The sequence below is a fragment of the Mirounga angustirostris genome, unplaced genomic scaffold (assembly GCF_029215605.1).
Source record: "Mirounga angustirostris isolate CCGP_5_RB_7025 unplaced genomic scaffold, mMirAng1.0.hap1 SCAF_16, whole genome shotgun sequence".
Classification (NCBI taxonomy): domain Eukaryota; kingdom Metazoa; phylum Chordata; class Mammalia; order Carnivora; family Phocidae; genus Mirounga; species Mirounga angustirostris.
The window spans coordinates 2,108,732-2,128,237 of NW_026991724.1; the positions used below are offsets into that span (position 1 = coordinate 2,108,732).

Consider the following 19,506-nt stretch of genomic DNA (forward strand, 5'->3'; position numbering starts at 1 on the left):
GGGTCTTCCTGGCAGAGGAGACCACTTGAGCAAAGTCAAGAGATGTGACTAGGCTGATGGATGACCTTTGGATTATCAGGTGGCTCCTCTGGAGAGATGGCCAGGAGGCTAGACTGGGCAATTATGTGTGATGTGATAAGGAGTCAGTGGGGCCATTAAATACCTTTAAATAGGTGAGTGCCACAGTGAGTCTGATTTTGCTCATGTGTTACTATCTGCAGGAGAGTTGTGAAACCAGCATGGAGGCTGGACTGAAAAGCCGGCTGGGGCAGCGAGGTCAGTTAGCTGTTGTTTTTCAATTGTGTGGACCTAAGTGGGTCAAGATTTAATTTAGGACATACCGTTTTGTTATTTTTGTTAGAGATTCGCTTCCCCGATTACCGGATTCCCTCTCTCCCACCTTGAGACCTCCCTACAGAGGCGGTAGTGAATAGTGAGGAATTTGTGGGAACTGGCAGGGTCATTAATTTTCTATCTGATTAGCAAGATCACCCTTGCCCAGAAACACTGAGCCGGCCAGGGCATTCTAGGCTTCCCTTTAGACTGGGCAATTCCTCCAGCGCTTCAGGGCTGTGTTGTAGAGAGGTTCCTGTAACCACACCCACAGTCAGGGGCCTGACTCTCTGGAAACAGCTAATTAACTACAGTTTCTTGTTGTTGTGAGCTATTTAAGGTAAGCCACAGTCACGAGATGGCTTTACACATTTCTCCAGTTGGGCCCCACCTTCTAGAACACATGTGCCCCGGGGCACAGTAAACAAGGTAACTAGGGCAGAACCACAACATTAGTATGGACAACGCGGGAGCTGGTGTTTTGATCCGTCAGCTAGCATGATTTTTCTTTTCATTGCAGTAAGGGTGGAACTGAGTGAATGTCAGGTTTTAGATAAAAGAAAGGGGTCTGATAGGCATATGTCAGGGTTCTATTTGGCTTCCGTGGTTCGGAATGCTAGAGAAGTTTGCATCGCTCCAGTGGCCACCTAATCACGCCTTACGCGGTCCTGGACGCCATCCTGGGGCAGTCCTTGGAGCCGTGGTGGTAGTCTTGGGACCTTCTCCGGAGGGGTGCTGGGGATTCGGGGGAGGGACTTTGGGGAGGCGGCTCCTTGGGACTGTTCTGGGAGGGAACCTCCAGGGGGCCCTCTGGGGCATTCTGGGGGGATCCTCGGGGATGGTCCTCGGGGCGTCTTGGGGGTGTGAAGGAGGGGAGAACTTCCGGTGGGATCCTCAGGCCGTCCCAGGGGGGCTCTCGGGGGACAACCTCCGGGGCTCCTCGGGCCGTCCTGGCAGCGGGGTCACGCCGGCCTGCGTCCCACGGCGCGGCGACCTCGGTTAGCGCAGTGGGGAGGGCGTCAGTTCATACTCTGGAGGTGGAGAGCTGGGCCCTCGCGCGCGTCCACGGTCAGGAAGGGGCGCCATCGTGCCATTTTAAGCAGCATTCTTTTCCCGTGCTCCGTCCAGGCGCGGGATCCCGGGCCCGAGGCCCGAAGGCGTCAGGTGGTGGCTGGGCCGCGGGAAGCCCATAGGCCCACCCCGCCGCGGGCCGGTCCTGGTCCCTCGTGGTGGGCGGGGCCGAGAGGCGCGGGGGCGTGGCCGGAGGCTCCTGGGCGGGCCCGGCGCTCCCCGCCCGGCCCCCAGGGGCGGGGCTCGGCTCTCGGGCGGCGCGTGCGCATGGGCGGCGGCGGCGCGACGGCCGTCCCTCGCGCCGGCATGGCGGTGTGCGCTCGCCTCTGCGGCGTGGGCCCGTCGCGGGGCTGCCGGCGCCGCCAGCAGCGCCGGGGCCCGGCCGAGACTGCGGCGGCCGACAGCGAGCCGGACACGGACCCGGAGGAGGAGCGCATCGAGGCGGGCGCGGCGGCTCTGTCCGGGGCGCTGGGCGGCCGGGGCGCGGGCCCCCAGTCGCCCCCGCGCTGCTCGCTGCTGGAGCTGCCGCCGGAGCTCCTGGTGGAGATCTTCGCCTCGCTACCCGGCACCGACCTGCCCAGCCTGGCCCAGGTCTGCACCAAGTTCCGGCGCATCCTGCACACCGACACCATCTGGAGGCGGCGCTGCCGGGAGGGTGAGCGCGCAGGGGCGGGGGTCCGGGCGGGCGGGGGCGCCCCGGGGCTCCGGAAGGGGCCCGGCCTCGGGTCGGGGCCTCCGGGGGACGGTCCCGGCCGGGCGGGGGCGGTGATTCCGGGGGCCTCTCCCACAAGTCCGGGGCGCGGGGTCGGGAGACGTGGAGTCCCGGCTGCGCCGCGGGGCCGCGCGCTCTACCCGCTCTGGGGGAGCTCTGCGAGGGGAGGGGGTCCCCAGCCGCGGAGACTGGGCTGTGGCTGCCCTGGGGCTGGGTTGAGGCCGCGGAGTGAGCTGACGCGAGTGGGCATCCTCCTCTGTCCTCAGGCCTCGGGGGGCGGAGCTGAGGGGAGCGGAATGGTTAGGGAGGCGGAATGGTTAGGGAGCCCAGGATTGTGGAGGGTCTCCTGAGGGGCGGGGGGAGCCGGGCACTGCCCGAGGGGGTTGAGTTCCCTGTCAGGGATGCTGGTGGCAGGAGTGAGGGTGGTGGACAGTTTTGTAACAAATCCCAGGAGGAAAGGTTTATACTTAGTCCGGCGTTCAAGGCTCTCTACGTTTAAACGTTGATAGATCCCAGGTGTTCCATGAGGCCTCCTATTTTGGTAAAAAGAATAGCTGGGAAACAAACCCAAACAATGCAGAACAGCAGCAAGAGGAAAGTAAAAATCGTCAGAGACCCCTGCAGTCAAAGATAACCCACTCTTAAAATTTTGGAACACGTCTCCATATGCACATGTAGAGTCCTGTACACATTTTTACTTAAAACGGGATCATACCATATATATTCTTCCCCAGACAGTTTAGCATGAAAAAGCTTTGTGGGATTCCACTGCATACATCTGCCACCAGACCAGTTAGGCCCTTACCAACTGACTTTTGGGTTTGCAGTTTTTTCTTGTCATCAACAATGCTGTCAAGGCTGCCTTTGTGCGGTTTTGTACAAATTTGTGCTGTTTACTTCTGCCTTCTAGGACTTCTGAGATTATTTTCTTAGGGTGCACTTCCTCTGAGAGCAGGGTTGTGGGTAATAGGGTATGCGCATTGATGGTGTAGATGCCCATTGCCCAGCTGTTGGAAATTGCATCCCCAGAGAGGGTGCGTGAGAAGGCCTCTTTCCTCAGATGCTCCCCAACAAGGGCATCAGTCATCTTATCTCTGCAGTGAAGCTCAATGGTCAAGAGTCCGGAGTTTTAGTCAGCAGGCCAGGCTCAGTTTATGTGCTTTGAGATCTTGGACATGCTTCACCTTCCCAAGTATTTTTGGGAAGTGCTGCTTCTGTAGGGTCACTTGGGGATTAAATAAGATCATGCACATGAAGCTCTCACCCCCTAAATGGTATTGTTCTACTGTGAGCCATTTTGGCCATTTTATTTCATCTCTTGTGATTCCTTATTTGTGCGTTTTTGTTTATGTCTCTTAAAGCATCTGTTTTTGTCTTAAGACCTCTTTGAATATTAGCAGTATTAACCTTTTGTCATATATGTGGCAAGTGCATATCTTTTGACGTTTTAAAATAGAGGTAAAGAAAGTTCCACATTCTTTGTGAACTCTACCTTTTCATTTGCTTTGTTTTGCTTTTTGTACACCTGTAAGACCCAGATTCTTCACAGGTGTTCCATTGTGCTTTGAGAAGTTTCTCCATCAGTCAGCCAGAGGTCAGCCAGACCTGTGTGGTGGTTTCTGGTGGGTTTGTCTCTGGGGAACTGGAACTCATCTAGTTCAACTGTAGAAACAGAGTAACGACATTTATGTAATCAAAAAAACTTGAAGGTATGGTATGGATTAAAACTCACTGGGGTTAGAGTTCAGGGTGAATTCTTTAGAGTTGCTGATGGAAGTGCAGGAAGCCCTGATGAAGATGTAGAAGGAAGTTGGGGACAGACGCAGGACTGCAGTCCTTGCCTGCTGGGGCACTTCTCAGTTCCGCTTTCCTGGGGCAAGAGTCATTGTGACATTAGAAGAAGGCATCTTCTCCACCAAGGCAGGCAGACATGCTAGGAAAGAAATTTAAAAAAAGAAAGAAAAGAAAGAAAGACAAAAATGGTAAAAGAGGCATTTTCCTAGTCACCCCCAGTAAATAACTGTTAATTCTTTTGTTATGTTTGCTTTTGATTCCTTTACCTTTTTAAATTTTTAACATTTTTAGGTTTTTTATGTTTTTAAAGATTTTATTTATATGAGAGAGAGAGAGCACGAGCAGGGGTAGAGGCAGAGGGAGAAGCAGACTGCCACTGAGCGAGGAGCCCCATGTGGGACTCCATCCTAGGACCCCAAGATCATGACCTGAGCCAAAGTCAGACGCTTAACTGACTGAGCCACCCAGGCGCCCCTTCTCTACCTTTTTTTTAAGGAAAACGTCTCAGCTGATACTTCTGACCAGCACTGCCCTTCTGATTCTAAGAACCAGCCTCTGTCGTGGGTTTAATTTACTTGTGTATACATATGCTTTTGTGTGTCCCCAAATAAAACATTTTGTGATGGTTTAATTTTTAGAAATATATCATACTGTAAGTCCTGTGCATCTGCTTTTTCCCCTTTTGAATTTGTGTTTTTAAGTTCTGTGTGAATACATTTAAGTCTGGTTCAGTCTTTTTAAATGCTGTGTGGTGGTTCATAATTTGAAGAGACCATGCTTTGTTCCTTCTCTTATTTTTATTTATGTATTTATTTAGTTATATACAGTGTACAGTGAACAATCTCCATGTCTGTTGAATGCAGATGGAATACATGCAGAAGTAGTGCTGCTGGGGTGGGGGGCGGTGGGCCGTGAGCCCTGCAGTTTCACTCGGTACTGCCCAGTTACTACGGCTGTGAATTTTAGCTGCTTACCCTCCTGACACTAAAGCATGAGCAGGTGAGTCACAAAAGGTGACATGCAGGTGTTCAGTACGCACCGTCTCACCACAAGGCAGTTGTCATTTCTGGTCCGGCTGCTCCGAATTATCCCATTTAATCCAGTATGTGCCAAATTCTCTCTACTCTGAATGATTCACCTTTAATTATTTTAATTTGCATGTGTTCGCTAACTGATGAGGATGCACACTTGGAAAATAACATTATTGGCGGTTTGGATTTTTCTTATTTGCTTATCCCTACTCCTTGCCCACTTTCTACCCTATTTTTTTTTTTTTCTTACTGATTTGTGGGTTTTATTTATTTATTCTGGATAGATTTCTGTTTAATACATTTCAAGACATTTCTTTAATAGTCTATAGTGATAATGCTATTTAACTTCATTTGTAATGACTTTTGTGAAAGTTACAGTGTTAATCAAACTTACGTATTTTGGGTTTAAGTAATGATTTTCATCTGAAGGTCAGGAAGATGGTCGCTAGGTCTTCAGTTTCACTAGATCGTTCTGGTAGCCTTAATTTCCAGCTTATCTATGTCAAAAATTGGATGGCTGGCAATCCCGTATGGTATTCATAGATGTCTCATAGAGTTGGTCTCATTGTATATATAAGAACAGTCAGGTATGGGATGGGTCTGATCTTAGTTCTCTTAGCTTTCAAAGTTCATCTTTCCTGAACTAGACATTTGGTTAAGGTGAGTGTTGATACTGCCAAAGCCCCGAGTCCATTTAGGTAAAAACCAAAGCCCTCCCAGCCTTGGTGGGCAGGAGGCCGGATCTCAGGCTGGTTGAGGAGGTGAGTTGTCTTAGCCCCTCAGCTGTCCTGGAATGGAACCTCTGGGTCTGGTCCAGCTCTGATGGGTATAACGGTGGCTCCATTTTTTAGTGTCTTGGGAGGATGAGTGAGACTAATAAGTGAATTTGCATGTTTACGTGTTTGCTTTCTGTCTTTTGATGATTGGATTTTCCAGAACAGAAAACAAGCAACAAAAATGGGAGTCAGAAAGAGAATGGCACACACCTGTGTTTTATTGCTTCAAAGAATTTGGGGCCATGACTGACTTTCAGGGGGCAGACAATGCATGTGTGTTTAAGAGCCCTTCCTAAAATGATAGGATGAGTTTGTGGGGGTGGGGGGTAGCGCTAGAAACTTAAAAACGAGGTAGCTATATTTATAATGTTTGGTGAGAAGCTCACAATTTCCAGTGTCCTAACAATAAGTCAGTTATTTTTATAGAACTTTGGTCTTTTGCTGCATACTGGAGCTGTTGGGTTAAATATTTTCTAGTGGTATTTCTCTAGGCAGGTGGAAGAAGGTTGCTAGTGAGAAGCCAAGTCCATGCTCCTGATTTAGGGGCAAGCACAAAACAACTAGGTGATATTTATCCTTTTACAGGAAACAAACCGAACCAAGCCCAGCCCTCCAGGGCAGGCACAGGCCAGGGTGAGGGTAAACACTTTTTTTGATGCATCACTCTTTTGGCTGCCGGCCTCCTGCAGTTACTTGCATGTGGGGCTATAAATAAGTCATCATTTCTCAGACTTCTGAGGGTAGAAGCCAAGTGCGTTATTTTGCCTTTGACCCTGACAAGGCTTTTCTTCGTTAATACTTCACCATTTACTTGGTGAATTTTGAAGTGTACATTCAGACTGTAGTTCTAAATCAAAATATTCAAATAATAGCAAAAGACAAAATTAGAAACAAAGGAAATGCTCATACATGTATTTTCTCTTTCCACACTGAGCTTTAAATACTCAGACACGAGGATTTCATATTATTCAGTTCAGTACCTGTCGGTGTCTGGTTTTGAATTTATAATATATAATTTGCCCATTTCTTCCCTTGATGGTAAATTTTTTTGACACATAGAATGATATTTGTATAATATTTTGATTTGTTTTTTTAAGTCTAAAGTGGGTTTAAATTCCATCATAATTACAGCCCCCTTCCTGTACATGTAGCAGGATCTCAGAACTTGGAGGAAAACCTTCATCTTTTTCTTCTGCTTTGCCACTTGAAGGAACTGCAGTTCTGTTTTTTCAAGTTGAATCTCCTATGCTGCTTTATGGAGAAATCTCTTACTTTTCCTCAGCAAAGCAGGAAAGGGAAAAAGACAGTGGTGCCTCGTAGGGGAGCATTTTTCAGATTTCCTTAATTTCAGCCTTAAAAAAGTAAGCTGGAAAGTGAACCTGGTACCCAGAGAGCATCGAGTAAAGATTTCCCCCTGGCCATATTTAATTGGACAGACAGTGGTACCTTGCCAAAAAGAATGGATTAGTTGTTAGAGGACCAGGCACTGCCATTGTCACTGTTTTCATAAGGTGATTACGTAATGCATTTGAGGCTCTGGGTTTGTCTTTCTGGCTGGAAAGGGCGTGCAAACACAAGGGTGTCTTTGGGACTTTGCAGAGGAACAAGTCTCCTCTTGAAAACGAAGGCCCTTTCCCGAGATGGGCAGGGTTTGGAACACATGAGTCAGCATCCTTTGCCACCGATACCATCGCTGTCCACCCGGTGGCGATGGAGAGGCTGGTGAACCCGAGCCGGCCAGGCCTGCCGTGGGGTATGAGTGGAGGAGCCGGCAAGTGTCGGAAGTACTAGACAACGTCCAGGGCGAGACGATGGCAGAGTCAGGCTCACAGGCTTCTGTCCTGGTCTCCTCCATGGGTGGCGGGACAGTGGGACAGTCAGGAAGGGTGGGCGTCGGCAGGAACGGGTCTCCCTTGGCCAGCAGGTACCTGTCATGGGAGCTGGACTGGGCTCAGAGTCCTCCTGCTGGAAGAGTGTGTTTCTCACAGTGTCCCTTGGCACGGAGACTGTTTCTCTTCACGTGGCCTGAATTCGTTGAGAACAAGTCACATTAATCTTGTAGGCGGTTTCAGCCATCCTGGGGAACTGTTAAGCCTCCCAAATAGTCCAGGTGTTTAGTAGGAGACACTTGTGGGCTGTGTCCAGGTTCTGAGTTATACATTCTTCCATCCTAAGATGAGGTGGCTGCAGAGTGTTTTTCCAGATCTGCTACATTATTTAAAAAAAAGAAAAGGCATTTCATGCAGTTACAGTAATAGCTAAGTAGAGCAGTATGCTGGAGAAGCCCAGGGGTTTAAGTCACTGCTCTGTTGTTGGAGGGCATTCTTGGGTTTTGGCACCCAGTGGCTGTGCCGGGAAACCTGGGGACTGGTTGCCTGACCCCTCCATCCCACCTGGTGGAGGTCCCCTCCCCCACGAGCCCCCGCCCCTGCCTTTGACTTCTTTTTTAGCCTCAGAAGTAAAAGTGTGAACCATATTTTATTAAGGAGTATAATTATCCCCTAATTTAGTGCAAACAAAAATCAATTTTTCTGATCAAACTGCCGTTTAGTTTTATTTAGAGAACTGTGTGTGTGCACAGCAGGTAGGAAAGAAGCCTCTGGTGCCCACTCCAGCCCTTCTTCTCTCGCTCCCTCCTGCTTGCCTGGTACCACGTCTGGGTCACAGTATCCTCTCCTCCTGCCTCTGACTTACGTAGTGGTACAGTGGCCTCCCTGTACCCCCCCCTCCCCCCCCGCCACCTGCACTTCCTGGTACATCTCTGCTGGCGGGCCCACAGGTTAATAGTCTGCGCTGGAGCCTCTCCATACCTAAGACTCTTGTGGACTCCCTTCTCCGCCACCCGGCTGCTTTCAGGGCTGGGAGAGAACCCCCCTTTCCAGATGGATCTCGTCTGCCCCCAGACTCTGCAGGTGGTGTTTTAGTGCCGTGCCTGTCCAGCCTGGCAGAGCTCCCTCCTCATGGCATTGACTGGGAGAATGAGACGAGGTCCCCGCTGTGTCAGCCTCCCGGTACCAACACAGTGCCCCAAAGAACGGCGCTCACTTTCTTTGTCACATTCTGCTCCGACGTGCGTGCGCATCTCAGCCCTGACTGCCACGGCTACCATGTCCCTGAATCTCCTTCTCCTCCGGGGAAGGGGCCTCGAGAAGCAGAGCTGTGTCTCCTGGGTTCTCCTGCAGCGGTGGGGGGGCAGAGAGAGAAAACCTCTAACCTCCTACTCTAGAGACTGACCAGAGTTAGTGCATGTTCAGAAATGTGCTGTGGGGACAGGACGTTTTTGGTAAAGTCCATCACGCAGCCCTGAGCTCGTCAGACAGGAAAGAGTGTAGAGCGCTTGGCAGCCCCGGGCAGTTAGGTCACAGGAGGCTGCCGCTTAGGTGTTGACTTGACTCTGCCAAAGTACTAGGCTGTTCTTCCCTCCTGGCAAAACATTTTTCAAATAGCTTTTTGGAAATTTTCTGATTGGAGTATTTGAAGTGGCAATTTAATTTTTTTATTATGGTAACATATACATACAACAAAAATTGCCATTTGGACTATTTTTAATTGTACAGCTCTGTGGCGTTCAGTAGTTCAGTACGTTCACATTGTTGTGCAAACACCCCCCCGTCCCCCGCCCCCTGCCCCCGGCCGCCTCCAGCCCTTGTTCATCTTTCGCACCTGCAGCTCTGTCCCTTTACACACCAGCTGCCCTCCCTCCATCCAGCAGCCACCATCCTGTCTGTCTCTGGGAGTCTGACTGTCCAGGTATGTCATGGAAGTGCAATCATACAGTGTATTTGTTTTTTTGGGGACTGGCTTATTTCCCTGAGCATGATGTCCCTAAGGATCATCCATACTGCAGCAGGTGACAGAGTTTACTTCCTTTTGAAGGCTGGATAGCATTCCAGAGAATGGATGGACCATGTAGTGTTGATGTGCTCATCTGCCCGCGGACACTTGGGTTGCTTCCATCTCTTGGATGTTGTGAGGAGTGCTGTAGTGAGCCCGGGTGTAGAAGTATCTGAGCCCCGGCTTTCAGTGCTTTGGGGGCTGTACCCATAAGTAGAATGACAGCTGGGTCATAGGGTGATTCTGTGTCCCCATTCTGGTCTCCACAGCATGACCATTTCATTTTATAAATTCCCTCAAGTCCGGCTGACCCATGTTTCTCCCTTCCCAGCTTTTTGTTTTGTTTTGTTTTTGCTATCTTTGGAGTAAATACTTTCAAAAAAGGATTGCTTAAGCTCCTTTATATAAAAGATTAGCAAGGAATTTTTTTTTTTTTTTAAGTTTTTATTACTTAATCTCTACACCCATCATGGGGCCTGAACTCACGACCCTGAGATCAGGAGTCACATGCTCCACCGAATGAGCTAGCTGGACGCCCCACCAAGGAAATTCTTTGAATCGACAGCTGGTACCACCAAATCCAGTGTTGGATTGAGAAGCACCTGTAGGCGGCGTGGGTGGTGTGCTCGCTTGCAGTCAGCGGGGACAGGACCTGTGACAAAGGGTGGCGTTCACACTGGGTGGTTTTTCTGGAAGGAAGGATACACGGTGCTGGTGAGTATACAGGCCTTCAAGCTATTTTAAGGGCAGTTTCCCTTGATGACTTATGGGAACGTTTGTAGAACAATCAGAGGATGTGGCATTGTTCTTAGCCCCTCTTTAAAAAAAAAGATTTTCCCATCAGGTGGAAAATACCAGACAATTCTTGTAGGAATGATTGGGTCAGAATAACATTATTCTGCCTTGGTGGATTTATTATGACCTTTTGGGAACATTAAGAAAAACCCACCAAGGATTGCTCTGTTTATTAGCACTACATCCTAATTTTGCTTTTCTTCTGATTGTTCATAGTGTTTCTGTGGATGCTTTATCTGCTTGTGCAACTTCATATCCTGTGCCGTATGCGCAATGCCATTTCTTGACACAGTGTGCAGAAATTTATTTGAGAGAAAGACTGAGAGAGAGAGAGAGAGCACAAACAGTGGGGAGGGGAAGAGGGAGAGGGAGAAGCAGACCTCCCCGCTGAGCAGGGAGCCCGATGCGGGGCTCGATCCCAGGACCCTGGGATCATGACCTGAGCCGAAGGCAGATGCTTAACGACGGTGCCATCCAGGCGCCCAATGTGCAGAAATTTATGATGAGGTGGCCATCCTGGCTAAAACCCTGGGAGCCATTCAGAAGCATTGTTTCTGTCAGGTTGGAGTGTGCGTTGGACTCTGATTCAAAAATCATAAGCCAGGTCACCAGCCTTCACAGCCTGGGCCTGGAGAAACACCTAAGCAGCAGTACCAATGCCTCAGAGAGGCCTGGCTGTGGACCTCCGGGGCCATCAGCCACAGGAGCGTACCTGAATGCATTTTCAGGGCTGTGCCTCGAGTCTAACCATTGGCACCGAGAGTCCCAGTGTCTTGCCCACAGCACTACACACATTACAAAGAAGAAGACCCCTGCCCCCTGCGGTCACCCCACTTTGTCTCTGGGGCAGTAAGAGACTCATCCTTGTCTGTTATTGTAAGCACCGGTAGCATGCTGGAACCGAGAAACGGAGCTGTCCTTTCAAAACCACCCAGGAAACAAACCGACACGCCAATCCTGTTACGCGGTAACAATCTTGAAGTGCATTGTTTGCACAGGAGAAAGCCAAAGTGTGTGTACGGAGAGCCAAAGTAGTGACCGCTGACCGGGTTTTCAGGAGGAGCCACTTGGCCATCATGGGCATCATGGAGCCAGCAGGAGATGGTGAAGAGAGTTTTATTTAGCGTTTATATTGAGAGTGTGGTAGACCGGTTGTCAGTGTGTTCTGCCCACCAGGGTGAGGGTGGGCCATTCAGCTGGTGCATGGGGAGAGCAGGGGTTTGGACAAGCTGTGGTCTCTGAGATGCTGGGGACCCCGTTGCATGCGGGTGTTCCTGTGTCCCTGCCCTGGATGCATGGACAGCATATTTCATCTGTCTGTCCTCATAGGCTCCTAAGACTTGCATTATCCTCCAGAATGGAGTCCACATTCTTCTTGGCAGCAGGATAAAACATATGCTTTTTATTTTTTTGCCTGATAGTGAGCAAGGCCGTGATTTACATCTTAGAGGAGTCTTTGACTTCATGTCTGTTCATCAGCAGAGGAGGTAGGGAAAAGCGGGGCTCCCCTGGGCAGGCCCTGTCGGGAGGGACATTTGCCGAGTAGCTGCCTTGCCCTAAATACCTTCTCTCCTCTGTGCATCTGGAGCTTTGCTTTGTGCACTATTGGAATCCTATCTACCTTCGTAGAAGCGTTTGGGCCGATATCATCCATTCTGGTGAACAGACCAGACCAGACCCCATCAGGAGTGACATGATGAGGGGATGGCACTTGGCCAGTGCTGGCCACACTGCATGAGTCCATGTTTCAGACGGACTGCTGAGCTGCCAACCTTGCCCAGCCTTGGCGTCCCTTCCTGTGATGGGCGCATAGTGCTGGCCACAGAGGTGGCTGTCCGTGATGCCCCAGCTGAATGACTGTACCCGGGATGACACAGAGAGTCCTGGTGGGGCTCTGTGAGGACTTGGGCAGCAGGGGTGCTGAGCACGCTTCTTCCTGCCCGGGCTCTGCTCACCACCATGAGGCGCCCCATCCAGGCTTCGGCTCTGGGTCCTGCACCACCAGCTGTGCTCCTTTGTGCAGGCCCCGGGCCTCTCTGTGCATGTTTTCTCCCCGCCGAAATGGATGAGACGGTAGCAGCTCTCTCAGGCCTGCTAGCAGGGCCGAATACAGTGGTGCCTGGCCCGCACAGAGGTGGATACCAGGGCAGGCTCTTGCCTCCCGGCAGTTCTGGATTCGTGGGGATTCGTTCCCTACGGTGCTTTCCTTGCACAGCCTTGCCGGGACCTGACCTGAAGGACCCAAGGTTTCAGCTGGGAGGCTGGGGTGGGTGACTTGGAAACGTGGGAGGAGGAAGCACGAGGGTGCCGTCAGCCAGGCGAGGACGGGGACGGGGAGGCAGGGAGGGCATCCAGGATCTCCATCGCTGGCTGGGGTCTGGGGGCCTGGTGCCCAAGGCATGTGGCACAGCTCCTCCTTCCAGGCCCTCGTCCAGGCTCTCACCGGGGTCTCCCCTCATGGGCCGTGGCTTTGTTTAATAGAACCGGTGGTATGGTGAGCCACAGTGTGGGTTCAGCGGGCCTTCGTGTGACCCTGACACCAAGGACGATCTCATTTCCATGGGAACGAGCTGTTTCCAGGCCACTGGGGATTGTCTAATTTGGGGTTTGTGCAATTAGGCTTCTAGAGTTTATCAGGATAGACAGCGCGGATTGTTGCTTTGTCAAGTGTGGTCTAAGCAGAAAAATGGCTTCATCAGTGAGTGTGGGTGCCGACCAAGTGTGGAACAGCGAGGGTCGGACTCCACCTTGGAAGACAGGGCCAAGGCTTCGGCGTGCACCTTCCCTCCCTGCGCTCAGTCTGTCTGTTTCTGCAGCCTTGTGACTTCTTGACTGTGATCTCCAGCAAATGTTTCTTGTTGCAGAGTATGGCGTTTGCGAGAACCTGCGGAAGCTGGACATCACGGGCGTGTCTTGTAGAGACGTCTATGCCAAGCGTAAGTGAACCTGTTGCCGGCCACGGTCCCCTTCGTTCCAGATGCAGATGCAGAGTGAGCACCCTTGATAGGAGTGCGGAGAGTGTGACCCACAGCCCACAGTCCCCTCCCGGACACTCTCTGAGAGTCGTACGTAGCTGGTGCTCCACGGACGGCGCTGGGAGCGGCAGCCCTGACCTGGGGGGTCTTTTCTTCATCTTTGGGGGTGTCAGCCTTATTTTTCAGCCCATCACAGATAATGGTGTCTTCTATTAGGCGTGGAGAACCCTTAGATCTGAGAAACGTGGCTGTGTTGGGAACAACCCTGGGGTGCTTCCAGAGGTGTCCCCTTCCCTGGATCTGGGCCCACAGCCCGAGGGTCATGTGGACAGCAGCTTCACTGGGAAGTGTGGCCACTCCCCGGGCTTCCTCGGCCACCTGCCTGCAGCCCCACATCAGGCTCCCCGTTCTGGGGCTCCGTCTACCCCGGAGCCTCGCGTCCCCATGTTGAGCCCCCCAGCCCCCATTTCCTGTTCTCCCCTCCTTTGCTTTCCAGAGTCACCAGTGACACGCCCTGTCTGAGTGCTCTGAGTCCCCCCAGCCCCAGATGTCTTTCCTCGGTGCCCCTTAGCGTGAGGCCGTGAGGATCTCTGTTCACACTGACACCAGCCAGGAGCTGCAGGCCAGCACCGACCTGCAGGAAGCAGCCTGTGGGTTCACCCCTGGGTGCCCGCCTTGTTCAGTATTAGCGCCCCAGGGCTGGGGATCAAAGAACAGAGTAAGAGACAACGGTGACCAGTTCTCTCTGGCCTGAAGTTGACTGTTCACTGCTCTTAAAAGAACCTTAAGTGGACGCTTGGATGGCTCAGTTGGTTAAGTGTCTGCCTTTGGCTCAGGTCATGATCTCAGGGTCCTGGGATCGAGCCCCGCATCGGGCTCCCTGCTCAGCGGGGAGTCTGCTTCTGCCTTTGCTAATGCTTGCTCTCTCTAAATAAATGAATAAATAAACAAACAAATAAAATCTTAAAAAAAATAAAAAGACATTAAGGTTTCACCTTAAAACCATCTTGGTAGATTTTGGTTTTCACATTCTTTTGAAATGTTCTCCATTGAAAGCAGAGCAGGTGGTGCTCCTTCCTAAATGCCTCACCCGGGAGCGGTGGCCGTGGTCTGCATGGGACTCAGGACTGAGACAGAAGCGGGTCTCTGAGAGCCAGCCGAAGCCCTGGCAGCCCCTCCAGGGTATGGGGCACGCCGGCCGCTGCCTCTCTCCGCATCCCTCTTCTTAGTGGGTCTGTCACTCGGGTTCTCCCTCTGAGATGCCCCTCCTTCACATGGCCGCAGGGGAGCATGGGGTTTCCATGTAGGGCCGACTCTTGGGGAGACATGGGCAGTGCTCCCTCCTTGGAGGCGGCTGATTTTGCCATCCTGTCGGTTCCTTGCTCTGTCAGAGGCTTCTCCCCACACCCGAGATCCATGGCAGCTTGGGATTGTGCGGTGGTTGGTGTTCCGAGTTAGGATTCGCTCACATTGGGGAGCTCTCCTGTCAGCAGGCTGGAGGTTCCTCACGGACCTTCCTCTGGGGAGCCAGTCTGCTCACAACTAGCACAGCTCATGGGGGCTCAGCCATGCCCTCTGACGTACCACCTGCCTCTGGGAGCCCTCTGCCCTACCATGCCCAGCTCCCCGCTTTTCCCTCCTGAGGCTTTGGGCTTCATCCTTGCCCCAGCCACCATGCCCAGCTCGGCAGTTGCCTCCTGAGCCCTGTCTTTGGGACCCCAGTGCAAGGCTGGCTGCTCAGGACCTACCAGGTCCTTTTTCCCTGTGCGTGCTTGGACTTGCTTTCTTCTCTTGGCTCCGCTCCACCTTCCACCATCCCAGGGGACGTGGGTCTAGGGGGCCCTGGTAGCCACATGTCCAGAAAGCCTGATCCCTTCCTGTCTTCTCCTCTCCGCAGCCAGAGCAGTGCTGCTCTGAACCCTGCAAAGCCCAGATTCCAGAAGTAGAACGCCAGTCCTGCCGCCTGCCTCCCACCCTCCATTCTGTGGGTGCCCACATGGCCCTGGCTCCACCCTTGGTTCCTCCGTGCTTGCCCAGAGCTCAGTATCTTAAGTCCAACCAGAGCTTGGAATTGGAGGGACTTAGGCTGGCTCTCAGCATTGGTGTTCCGTCCACAACAATCTCCGTGTATGTGCACGTAAAACATAGGTGTTCTGGCTTTTCTGGACGGTCAGCTGGTTTCTAGGAGTATCTGCTATCAAGTTTTTATCAACGGACTCCTTGAATTTGTTAGGTCGTTGGACAATATCACCTGAACGCCACTTGAAGGCAGAGTTCTTTAGGAGTTTAGGAGTAAGCATTCCAAACAGCACCTGGAGGAAGGCAGGTGCTGACACCTGCCAGGTGTGGGGGCAGATGTGGGAATAAGGCCCCCACGGAGCTCAGCTCAGTTATGCTGTCCTGTGGAGCACAGGTGGGCAGGCAGGTGGGCAGTAACTGTGAGCAGCAGATGGTGTGGCCGGGGGTAAGCTGGGGGTGGGAGAGGGAGAAGGGACAGGCTTATCTGCGAGTCTGGAATGCTGGGGACATGGGCAGGCGCAGGAGGACATCTGGAGATTTCTTTTCACCGCTGAATCTTGACCCCTTAAAAATGGTTGCAAAATCGGGGGAATGATTACCTTATTCAGTGTCCAGAAGTGTTGCATCTGCCCCAGGTAGAGCCAGCTTCAGTTTTCATGTTCACGATGCAGGAGCGGTGTTTTTGTGAATTTGCTCTGAAGGCCTTATTGAGGAGAAAATTACTTAGCTTCTGGAATGGGTTGTGGAGGAAAATCAAGTTTGGTTCCTGGCATAGACAGGTTCAGGAGGGAGGAGGCCTGAGTTAGGAGGTAGGCCAACATCGCCCTTAATCAGAAACAAAACACACATGCAGTAGAGATCGAGGAGAACGCCAGGTGTGCACCAGGCAAGGGAGAGATCAGACTCGGGCATAGGGGTTCTCTAAATGGTCCCCCAGATATCCCCCAACCACAGCCTCGGCTCTCCCACCTCCGTGTGCTCCTTTAATCTGTGGCCACCGAGAGAGGAGGGTCCCGAGATTGCCTGCCTTCATGAGTTTCTGGTGTGGCTCCACTGGTTAAAGGAAGACCCGTCACCCCTGGCAAACGCTTGCACCCTGAGTTTTCTGGGGGCTGAGTGTGTAATGGGAAGTGTCCGTTGTCAGGGAGGGAGGGTGTTGAGTCCTGGGAACTATTCATACTGTCCTGGAAGCAGAGCCATCTTTATCCTTTCCCTGCTGTGTCTGTTCAGGTATAAACCCTCGTGTGAAGTCGGGACGTTTCATGAAAATTCTTCCCGATTACGAGCACATGGAGTACAGAGATGTTTACACCTGCCGTACGTACCTCCTGCTGGCTTTGGCATTTGCGGGCGAGCACGGCTGAGAAGCTGCATGGAGAGGGACCTCTAACTCCGGGCACGAGGACTGCTTGGGTGTTAAGAGAGAGCTGCCCTCCTTGGCTTTTGCTGTTTCTTACCTTGGCTGTTTTCTGGGCTCGGCCACAGCCGAGGCCACACCTGAGCCGTGGCCCTGGGTCGGCTGCACACGTGGGCCGGGATTCCTCAGCAGCTTTGGGGTTTTTGGGTAGTACCAACAAGGCCACATTTTTTTTTTTTCTGTTAAAGATTTTATTTATTTGATAGAGAGAAAGACAGAGAGGGAACACAAGCAGGGGGAGTGCCAGAGGGAGAAGCAGGCCTCCCGCGGAGCAGGGAGCCCGATGTGGGGCTCGATCCCAGGACCCTGGGACCATGACCTGAGCTGAAGGCAGACGCTTAACGACTGAGCCACCCAGGCGCCCCTGTTGGTACACATTTTAATATTTGCTGTTTATTGAGGCTGAGGGGAGAGGACAGGGTAGAAGCCTTAAAACACTTCTGCTCCAAAATTAAATGTGTTTTGTTTCTAGATTTCATTAGTCACATCATTACAGCATATGTGAATTAAAAAAAAATCATACAGTGGACCCACACTGGGCAGAAGTGAGTAGAAGCACTGGATTATTTAGAACCGGATTCCCCTCCCGATTGGCATTACTTGTGTCTAGAAATTTCCCTGAGGCGTATTGCACACATCTCCGCTCTCTGTTCGGTTGAGCTGAGGTGGAAAGTGAATGTTGTCCAGAAGACATCACACATACCTGCTTGCACTAAAAGGCGTTTTTACGTTCCTAGAAGCACACAGCACCACTCCCTCGTTACTCCCACCCCTCTGAACCCTCCATGTGTCTGTGGCGCCTGCCTGGAGCAGACGTGCTCCTAAGTCTCGTAGATGCACAATTTCTAACAAAACCTATGGGAGCAGAGGAAATAGAGGCGCTTACGGGATCGTTCCTAACCCCTGTCAGACTGTGGACATGCAGCCGAAGTGTGCTGGTCCCATGGAGACCATCCTGGCGTCAGTGCAGAGATGCGTGGACTAAGTTAGCCTGCTTCTGGGTGTGTGCAAGGTCTGGGCACGGCTCCTGACAATGCCCACCTTGTTCATGTCATCAGGCCCAGAGCTGAACTGCTGGAGTGGAGACCGGTGACCGCGGGGCTTGTTGGGAGTGTGAACAAGCAGGCGTGAGGAGCTGGCTGAGCTGTCAAGGGGGTCGGGTGGGTCAGGGGGAGTCAGAGGCATGAACTGGGTTCTTCCTGAACACTCTTGGAAGTTACCTCTAGCACATTTTGTCCTGGATTGACCCACCCCCCCGGTTAGCAGTCAATCAGCAAAGGGGCCTCATCCAGCCCAACCTTCCAGAAATGTCCACTGTGATGACTGGCGTGTGAGGACCTTGGGACCTGGCACTGTTTCTGTCTCCCTTATCCACTTGCCCTATTCCTGGAGCTCTTGAGACCCCGTGTTCCCTGGTTCCCTGGTCTCTCTGGTCTCAGGCTTAGCAGCCTCAAGCCAAAGACACTGTCCCAGGGAGAGGCAGGTCAGCCCATCTAAAGCTAACCTTTGAGGAGCTTTGTGGCCCCACATGAGCTTCTTTGGCTGGGTCACTTTTGCCCCTTTTTTTTCTTTCTTTTTTTTTTTTAAAGATTTTTATTTATTTGACAGAGAGAGCACAAGCAGACGGAGAGAGAGGGAGAAGCAGGTTCCCTGCTGAGCAAGGAGCCTGATGTGGGACTCGATCCCAGGACCCTGGGATCATGACCTGGGCCGAAGGCAGCTGCTTAACCAACTGAGCCAGCCAGGCGTCCCGCCCCTTTTTTTTCTTATCAGGCTGCATGTTGTTGCCTGATACTCTTAGTAGTCCGTGTCTCTAAAGCGTGGGGAGCATCTCGGGGGAATGTGTTGTGTTAATGACGTAGCTATTACGTGTCCTTGTGTGTGAATTGATAGTAACTGTCTTGAGGTTGCCATCTAGAATTCTGGTGGTGCTCCAGATAGTTCTGGTGGATACAGGGAGTTGGGTGGAGTGCTGGAGGGTGGGACATTGCGCACCACTGGTGAGGAGATGGGTAGGCCGCTTTGAATGCTGGGGCATAGGTGACAGGGTATTTGGCTGCACAGGTAGAGTCTAATGGGAAGGCTCCTCCAGAGTCCATCTGCCAGGTGGGGCCAAGAACACACAAGGCGTCCTGAGGAAGGGGAGACCACTGGGAAGTCTAGAAACAGGCGGGTGCTCCTAGAGAGGGCAGAGGGCACTGGTGGGAAGTGCATCTGGGCGAGGGAGCCCACCTGCCAATTACCTGGCCGAATTCTTGGAGCCTGTGGGATGGTGTTCCTGGTCCTGTTCTGGATGTTGATTCTGTATCCTGCAACTTGACGCAAGGTGGGCATCCTGCCTTGTTCTGACCTTAGAGGGAAAGCTCTTAGCTTTTCCCCGTTGAGTATGGTGTTAGCGGGGCTTTCTCATATACGGCCTTTATTATGTTGCGGAATGTTCTTCTAGACATTTGTTGAGAGTTTTTTATTATAAGTAGATACTGAATTGTATCAAATGCTCTTTCTGCATCTATTGAGGACATATGATTTTTTTTTTTTTTTTTAAAGATTTCATTTATCCATTTGTCAGAGAGAGAGAGAGAGAGAGTGCAACAGGCAGAGGGAGATGCAGGCTCCCCACTGAGCAGAGAGCCTGATGCGGGACTCTATCCCAGGACCCCAGGACCATGACCCGAGCCAAAGGCAGACACTTTTAACCGACTGAGCCACTCAGGCATCCCTAGGACATATGATTTTTATCCTTCATTTT

The 19,506-nt window shown here is 51.8% G+C and overlaps 1 protein-coding gene across 4 annotated transcripts in view; it reads left to right on the forward strand.

Annotated features, from left to right (window-relative positions):
• The first annotated feature begins 1,676 nt into the window (after positions 1 to 1,676).
• FBXO31 (F-box protein 31) overlaps positions 1,677 to 19,506 on the forward strand; it is a 41,499-nt gene continuing 23,669 nt past the window's right edge. Inside the window, exons 1-3 of one of the 4 annotated variants that reach the window (XM_064581003.1) lie at positions 1,677 to 2,059; positions 13,211 to 13,282; positions 16,571 to 16,657. In XM_064581003.1, the coding sequence (XP_064437073.1) occupies positions 1,711 to 2,059; positions 13,211 to 13,282; positions 16,571 to 16,657 (508 nt within the window). In that variant the 5' untranslated portion in view covers positions 1,677 to 1,710. The remainder of the gene's footprint in view (positions 2,060 to 13,210; positions 13,283 to 16,570; positions 16,658 to 19,506) is intronic. The other 3 variants (XM_045890612.3, XM_064581004.1, XM_045890613.3) reach the window with 3 other exon arrangements.